Consider the following 8,838-nt stretch of genomic DNA (forward strand, 5'->3'; position numbering starts at 1 on the left):
GGCCACAGGCGCTCTCTGCCTGGACACGAGGTGTCTGTGATCCTGGAGGACGGAGGGAATCAAACAGAAACCGCACCATAATATGCACCTTGACATGTATCGATCAAGACATCCACCTGTCTAAATATTCCCAGACGAAGCAATTTCTCACGGGCTTCGTGAGATTTCCTCATTACCTGTAAGAGAAAAAATAATAATAATAAAAATAGAGACTGTATTCCTCTAAGATCCGGGAATGTAAATGGTGGCTGTAGCATTTAGGCCGGCGGCTTAGCATGTGGTGTGAAGTACTGATCCCTGAGAAGAGCGCCCCACTAAGACCAGACAAGTGAGCCGTTACTTGAGTAAAAAGATTACTTAGTAAAAAGTTACTTTAAGCTTAAAAAAATATATACAGTTTTTTAAAGTGGGAATGGCCGAACACTGCTGAAAGGTCAAGTGAAACGGGGACTGGGAGAAGGCAGCTGGGCGTGGCCTCAGGAGGCTGCTGGCGACTCTGCCCAGGCTGGGAGATGTGGTGCCGAGGGCAGAGGACAGAAGGAAGCCATGGAGGAGAAGACGACAGTGCAACCCAGGAAAGACCCCAATGGATAAACAGAGTAAAGGCCCGAGGAGACGGCGAGGGTGGGTAACTACCAAGAGCCCACGCCCCCGGTCGCTGAGGGCCCTCAAGGGGAAGCACACTGAGTGCTAACGGGGTGCGGGAAGGGTCAACACCTACTGCCACCAGCTCTACGGCAGCGCTGGGACGGCTTTGAGGAACACAGAGAGGGGCCAGTCGTGGACGGGAGGACAGACACCTCTTCTCCGGGATAAGGGTGAAGGCAAACGCACGTCAGTATGTGGGAGGCTTCTGGGAACTGAGGGGGCTCAGCCCCCTTCAGCGTAGGCGACAAGGTCATCCGTGGAGGCTGGGGCGGGGTACTCAGTGTGTGAGCGCACAGAGCTTCATGGGATCTTCAGAAGGGAATGGACAAGAAGGCCAAGCAGAGGGAATACTTGCCTCGATAAGGTTTTTAGCCTTAAAAACATCTCCAATTTCACACATGATGATGTCATCTTTAGTCCTTCCAAGCCCATCAAAATGAACGTGCTGGACGACCACCTAGACGTGACAAGGGGACGCAGATTACTGAGTACCAGACAGGGCAAGAGGTCAGGCATCGAGGCTAAAGACAAATGTCTGAAATTAGTTTCAAAGACTTTTTTTTTTTTTAATTTAATGATCCACGCTTCTTAATTCCTCACCTTTTCAAAAAACTGGTCACTTGAACTGACTAGGTCTTTACTTCCTGTGAATGAGATCAACAAGGTCTCTGCAGCCAGGTGACCAAGGTCCAGGTCAGTCTTAAACCCAGGCAGGGTGCAGAGGTCCCCTACACATCCTTCCCCAAATGTTCCCCGAGCACTGGCCTCTGGATGACGCTGACCGTGACCTGGTGTAGTAACGGCATGTATTTTACCAGAGATCTTGTGTGGATTTCAATATAGCCTGATAAATGCTGGCTCAGAGCCTCTCACCTGTCTATAAATGCTCACTTCATTGAATAAAAATGCACTGATTACCTATGAACCAAGTATCATTCTGAACACTGAGAATATAGCAGTGAGCAAAACATAAAAATTCCTGCCTCTATGGAGGTTATATTCTAAAGGGGAGAGAAATAGGCAACATACACAGTACAGTAGATGGTAGTGAGCAACAGAGACAAATCAAGAAGGGATAATGGGCAGTGGTAGGGAAATGTATGACTTACAGGTGATCAGAATACTATACTAAGATCTTAAGCAAAGAATTAATGGGGGCTTCCCGAGTGGCGCAGTGCTTGAGAATCTGCCTGCTAATGCAGGGGACGTGGGTTCGAGCCCTGGTCTGGGAGGATCCCACGTGCCGCGGAGCAACTAGGCCTGTGAGCCACAACTACTCAGCCTGCACGTCTGGAGCCTGTGCTCCGCAACAAGAGAGGCCGCGATAGTGAGAGGCCCGCGCACCGTGATGAGGCGTGGCCCCCGCTTGCCACAACTAGAGAAAGCCCTCGCACAGAAACGAAAACCCAACACAGCAAAAATAAATTAATTAATTAATAAACTCCTACCCCCAACATCTAAAAAAAAAAGAATTAATGAAAAATGTGCTTACATTTCTCCCACTGTATTTAATTTCAAAGGCAACCAAGTTTAGAAAAACTTTTATTCAAGACCCAAGGTCTGTTTTCTGGGAGCAGGGAACAAAGAATAAACTTAAGCATAATTTGAGTTTCTCTTTGAAATACTTTTGGGTTTTTTTTTTTGTAACATAAATTCAAAAATGTGTTTGTTTACACTTGCCACGTAAATAATCACCACGGAAAAACGATTCCTTTAAAACCAGAAACTATTTCTCCAAGTGTCCAGTCTTTCTGAAATGTAGTTGGCTGCAAACTCTCCTTTGATAAAGGTGTTGACACAGGTTAATCCCTTTATGTTTCCCCAGCGGCTTGTGGAAGCGAGTGTTTCTAGTAACAACTCTATCCAGCCCTCAACAGGATACTCACATCCTTGTTCTCAAGAATCTCCTGTTTAGCTTCAGGTTCAACTTCAACAAATTCAGCTTCTTCTCCTAATGCTCCAAAATCAGGTCCACTGGCTGGAAGAGGCTCCAAACTCTGAAAGGGAGGGAGGAACCACAGATAAATGAACTTATATTAAAAAACAAAAGCTTGGGGGCCTCCCTGGTGGCGCAGTGATTGAGAGTCTGCCTGCCGATGCAGGGGACGCAGGTTCGTGCCCCGGTCCGGGAGGATCCCACATGTCGCGGAGTGGCTGGGCCCGTGAGCCATGGCCGCTGGGCCTGTGCGTCCGGAGCCTGTGCTCTGCAGCGGGAGGGGCCGCAGCAGCGAGAGGCCCGCTTACCGCAAAAAAAAAAAAAAAAAGCTTGGGACTTCCCTGGTGGCACAGTGGTTAATAATCTCCCTGCCAATGCAGGGGACACGAGTTTGAGCCCTGGTCCGGGAAGATCCCATATGCCGCGGAGCAACTAAGCCCGTGCACCACAACTACTGAGCCTGCGCTCTAGAGCCCACATGCCACAACTACTGAAGCCCGCGTGCCACAACTACTGAAGCCTGCGCTCTAGAGCCCATGCTCCGCAACAAGAGAAGCCACCGCAATGAGAAGCCCGCACGTCGCAACAAAGAGTAGCCCCCACTCACCTCAACTAGAGAAAGCCCGCGCGCAGCAATGCAGACCCAACACAGCCAAAAAAAAAAAAAAAAGCTTTTAGTTTTGTCTTTAGACGGTGCCCCAGAAAACTCAGGACCGTGGTGCCCTCTGGGGCTGAAGGCAGCAGGGTGGGGGGCACACGGGCAGCATAAGTGGCTGTCGACGCACAGGTGTTAGGCTGGCGCTGACCCCTCGCTGTCCAGAGTATTGTTAATTCATAAAGCAAAGACGAAACTTCATCAGCAAAAGGGTCAGGCACAAACCTACGATGGTTGTGCCATGAACCGAGGACTATACCGCACCTAGTTCTGTACACTTGAGGCCATCTGAAGACCAAAAAAAAAAAAATTTTTTTTTTTGCTTTCCCGTCATAGAAAGTATCCTAATTTTTAAAATCAAAACTGGATACATTCTAGGATAATTATATTAACCAGCCAAATTAGTAAAAAATATGTTTCTGGACTCATAATTCGTTTTGGTTCAGAAAGTCTCACAAACTAAGGGGAACTGCATATGCTCATAAAACAGGCCAGCCAGAAAGCAGTCCCTTCCTTCAGTCTGAACTGACATTGTCTCAAAAGCATTCTAGCATCTTCTGAATAAGGATTCTATAATAATAATTATGGAGACATGATAATATAATAGTTCGTATAATAATGAACACATAACAGTGTGTATTTATTACATATATAGGGGGATTGCCAGACACTCGTGGAAATGGATTCAGAAGGTCTAGTGTGGCACCAGGTGATGGGAGAAACAGGCAACTCTGGGGAAAACTATGGGAACTAGTATCCGGCTGCTTCCTCACTCCACCAGTTCTCTACAGATAAGCCCTTCTGAAGCGCACAGGAGCGTCTGACATCTGCAGAATGAGGAGCAGTGGGGACTCGGGGCCCCTCTCACCTTCTCCCTGGAATGTTCACGGCCTCTTGTCAGCACATCCTCCATCATGCCACTGGTCCTCCGGAAAGGTAATGGCCTGACAGCGCCATGTCCTCTCTCCCATCCTTGCCCTAAAAGACTCCGAGAGTCCTCAAAGGTGCCCTCAGGGGCACATGCAACTAGATTCCTTAGCAGGGCACGTGAGGACCTCCACCATGCGGCCCCCACCTGCTACTCCAGATTCAATCCCCACCACTCCCGACCCTTACCTTTGTGTCTGTGCACACCTGGTTCTCTCCGCCCAGGTTAACTACCTGCCTCCCCCGAAAGAGCTGAAAGAACCACCTGCAGTGCCATCTCCTCTGTGAGCCATCCCTGGCTTCTTCAGGGAGAATCAGTCCCTCCTTCACAAGACACCTCTTGGAGGAAATTTATGACCCTTACAGGTACTGCTTTTTCTTATTTTTATCTGCCCTGCTATATCAGAAATAATCAAATATTTATGGAATGGGTGAGTGAATGATTTTTTCTTTTGTTCTCACATTTCATAAACATCTGAGTGCCTACTGTTCCCTAAAGAGCAGGGAATGCAGCCATGCATAAGACAGAACCAGTCCTTCCCTCAGTGGCAGAAGTGGATTATTTACAGAAGTAAAAAGGGAAGATAATGCTGGGCAAAGAAACAGAATTTATTCCACATAATTATCCTTTCGTTTTTGTTGTGTAAATTTTTTTTTTTTTTTTTTGTGGTACGTGGACCTCTCACTGTTGTGGCCTCTCCCGTTGCGGAGCACAGGCACCGGACGCACAGCCTTAGCGGCCATGGCTCACAGGCCCAGCCGCTCCGCGGCATGTGTGATCTTCCCAGACCGGGGCACAAACCCGTGTCCCCTGCATCGGCAGGTGGACTCTCAACCACTGCGCCACCAGGGAAGTCCAGTGTGTAAATATTTTTAAAACGAGATCATTACTATATTTCTCAAAAATATGAACAAATTAAAACAGTAACTTTTTTTTTTTTTTTGCAGTACGCAGGCCTCTCACTGCTGTGGCCTCTCCCGTTGCGGAGCACAGGCTCCGGACGCGCAGGCTCAGCGGCCATGGCTCACGGGCCCAGCCGCTCTGCGGCATGTGGGATCTTCCCGGACTGAGGCACGAACCCGTGTCCCCTGCATCGGCAGGCGGACTCTCAGCCACTGCGCCACCAGGGGAGCCCAACAGTAACTTTGTAATGCAACATTTCATGAATGTGCTTTCTGTATTTAAGTTTACGTAGTGCAAAAAAGTATATGCAGAGCATATACTATGGTTAGGAATATACGCACATATTCATTCTTCTGAATCTGAATGCTTGACAAAAAGACTTTGGGCATAAAGTCTATGCTAAAAAATTTCCATTACGGTTCCTAAAACCTCAAAAGCATGAAACACACCTCACCAAAGACATGCTAGACCCATCTGTATTCTTAAATCTGAAATTTAGCCTTTAATTCAAAAGGTGATGTCTTTACAGTTTCACCACTGCACCAAAGCCTGATGTCCTAAATGAACTGTTTCACTACTAGAGATTCATTCATTCTCCAAATATCCACCCACCATGTGACAAGCGCTTACAAGGTCCTCACGCTCACAGAATTTACATTCCAGTGTCCGGGTACGCATTTAGTGTAATGAATTAAAGTAAATATTTGGATCTAGCCTCTAACCTTTAAGCAGATCGGTCTACTAGTGAGTTGACAAATTTTATCGAACGCCACGTGCCAGGCACTAGGCAAGGCAGTGGTAGCTGGAGAAATAGGACACGAAATAAATCTAATGAGTTATGAGCAGCATCCTTAGAGTGATATAGACTAGAATCAGATAGAAAATACAAGAAAAAACAATAGGTATCAAGGGTAAATACTGTTTCAGAAAACTTTTGTTTCACATACGCATGAAGGTACCAGATAGCAAATATGGGATGTTTTCTTACTGTGAGTCCTGAGCAAAATTCAAACAACGCTGGCTAGTGAAATGTAAAGGCCAAATTAAAGAACTGAAATTATTTCTTGTCAATACATTCATCAAAGGAGCAGCAGTTTTAGTGTCAAAGGAGCTTAATAAAAGCAGAGACTTTTTCTTCCTGTACTCCTAGCACCTACAACAGTGCCAGGCACAGAGCTGACCATCGGTAGATATTAGCTGAATAAACGAATGAATGCTTACTCTGCGAAGATGCTACAAGGGATGCAAGGCAAGTAAAATGCAGCTCCTACCGTCATCTAGAAACTTAGACTTTAAAAGGATAAGTCAAAAATGCAGAGCTAAGACAGGGCGCCAGAGCAGAAATGTCAAGGAGGTTGGCAACACATCCAAAATGAGGAGAGATAAGGAGGTTCATATAGGAAGTGACTTGAACTGAGTTCTAAAAGATGGGACTATTTTGCCAGCTGAAGATGGGAGTGGGGGTGAGTGATGAGAGAGGAAGCTCCGCCCAACAGCACGGTCCAAAGAGTGTGTCGAAAGAGGAACGGTGTTTCATTTGCAGGAAGTATCCGGAAATGGAAGTTAAGTCCATTCCCGCACACCAAGCTGAGAAGTCTGTGCTAAACTCTTTTGGGAAACTCCTGACAACTTCTCAGCAGGGCAACTCAAACAATCACGTTGTAGAAGAGACGTTGTGTTGAGGGCTGGGACTCAGGAGATCTGAGTTTTAGCACATTCTGAGGCTCTAACGGTGTGACCTTGGACAAAGAGTCACTCTGTGGGTCTCAGTTAAGATTACGATAAAGAGCAGTTGGGCAGCTTGGGGGCCGCGCTAAGCACCCGAGCAAGTGCTTTACGTGTATTGTCTTTCAATTCTCCTAACAGCCCGGTGAGTACTATCACTGCCTCCGCTTTAAAAGGAGGTACTAAAGCTCAGCGAGGTTCCGTCTTTGCACGGTAACCAAGAGACACGAGGACTCCTAGCTGGGTCTGGGTTGGAAGACACTACTTCGTGCTCTAAGAGTCTAGCAAGACCCCAGGAGCGGCTAGGCGGGAGAGTTCGGAAAAGGTGACGGGTAAGGAACTAAGACGCCCGAAACCGCTAAGGACAGAAAGAACTTATTCCTCCGCTGTAGGACATCACGCAAAGCCCAAGAGTCCTTTCCGGGCCACTGCCTCGCTAAGTGACCTTGGGCAAGTCACGCCCCTCCTCTGAGTATCCGTTTTCTGCTCGAAAGCCTGCGGTACCTGCTGGCGGCATCTCTGCGGCCTCCTCCACCCGGCCCGCGGCGGCCCAGCGCTGGGGCGCTACAGGCGGAGATCCCCGGCCCCGTTCCGCACCGGCCTCGGAGCCCTGCAGTCCCCTCACCAGGGCAACACTGGCCGCAGCCGCGACGGCGTCCCCCGCGGCGCCCACCCAGAGGTCACGCAGCCCGCGGGTCTCTGGGCCTCTTACCCTGGCGTGCACTGTCCCCATGGCTCCGCTTCTGGCCGCCGCCTCCCAGAGCTGCCCTGGCCCGACGAAGTCTCGGCGGGTGAGGCAGAGAGCGAGTCCCCAGTGGCGGAGCTACCGGTTGGTGCAACACCCACAAGCCCCCGGACGCGGCTGACTGGGGGCGGCCATCATGTCCCGCCTTCGCCCCGCCTCCTGGCTCACGGTTCCTCCACTCATTGGTCCTTAAGAATCTATGACCCGGATGTTCACGCCTACCCCGGGAAGCTCTGCGACTTGGAGACCGCCCGAGCGCCGAGCGTTCTGTGGCGCCCGGGAAGCTGCTGGCGCGTGGTGGGGGCCTTGCGTGAGGGTCCCGCTGGGAGTGCCGGAGCTGCCCTCGGGGAGACCAGACCAGCTGGTGGGCGCGCCGGGACTTCACTCACGTGTCTCCCTTAACCCTCCTGGCACCTCGGCCCAATGGTGCAGCGCTTGTCCCCGCGCTCTGGCCGAGGCTCGGCACACGCGGCTGCAACAGTGGCCTCACCCGGCGTCTGGAGCCGCACAAATCCGGATCGGCGCCCTGCTCCTCTCCTGCTGGCCGCACGGAGCTTTCAAGTCACTGAACCCCCACAGGGTTCAGCCTCCTCATTGGCAAAATGAAGTGTGACGGCCTTATCTGCTTCGCAGGGATGGATTACAAGGCTCGCATGAGAGTGTTATTAACGCCTGGCGCAGGGCAGGGCACTTAGTGAGCAGCGAATAAATGACCATTATTCTTTCAACTGCAGTAAATGTCAGTGCGTGTCATCGGGGGTTCGCATGGGGGCCACTCACATCGGAGAACAGGACAGCCCTGGGGCTTCGTTTGGGTGGTGGAAACAGCTTTCCCCCGCTCAGAAGACAGTATATAATAAGTAATAGTCACGTGGCGATAAATGCAATGAGAGAAACAAGTAAGAGACAAAATGAGAGAAGGATTTTCAGTATCATGTGCACTAATGTTTCCACCCCTTCCCAGAGACCCTGACACTCTTTTCTGTTTGATTAGCAGCACCGGAAGTCCTCCAGCATCCCTGGGGTAAATATTAAGTCCACATTCCCCTTCTTGCCTCCCAGGCCCTTCTCCTTCCCACACTGCATCCCTTGCCAGGTGACCTATCCATCTGTCTTCGCAGCTGGGCTATCAGTCCCCAGAGGTGGGGACCAGTCTGTCTGGTTCCCTCCACGATCCCAGAGGCTAGCAGAGTGCTTGGCGTGATGCAGGGACCTGGTGAATATTTGCTGAATTACTGCTCCCCTGCCGTAGGCTAGGGCAAACCGACACACCCTGCTTATTGAAATTGCACATTCCT

The 8,838-nt window shown here is 49.8% G+C and overlaps 1 protein-coding gene across 2 annotated transcripts in view; it reads right to left on the reverse strand.

Moving 5' to 3' along the window:
• The window catches only part of SAMM50 (SAMM50 sorting and assembly machinery component), a 32,821-nt gene extending 25,116 nt beyond the window's left edge, over positions 1-7,705 (reverse strand). The window contains exons 1-4 of one of the 2 annotated variants that reach the window (XR_009565422.2): positions 7,508-7,705; positions 2,535-2,645; positions 1,004-1,105; positions 89-176 (exon numbers count right to left, since the gene is read on the reverse strand). Coding sequence is in view for 1 of the 2 variants with exons in the window: in XM_030855698.2 (XP_030711558.1) it covers positions 89-176; positions 1,004-1,105; positions 2,535-2,645; positions 7,508-7,528 (322 nt within the window). In the remaining variant the exon portion in view is untranslated. The remainder of the gene's footprint in view (positions 1-88; positions 177-1,003; positions 1,106-2,534; positions 2,646-7,507) is intronic. The other variant, XM_030855698.2, reaches the window with a different exon arrangement.
• Between the last annotated feature and the right edge of the window lie 1,133 nt (positions 7,706-8,838).

This window comes from Globicephala melas, chromosome 10 (assembly GCF_963455315.2).
Source record: "Globicephala melas chromosome 10, mGloMel1.2, whole genome shotgun sequence".
In the NCBI taxonomy this organism is placed as follows: Eukaryota; Metazoa; Chordata; class Mammalia; order Artiodactyla; family Delphinidae; genus Globicephala; species Globicephala melas.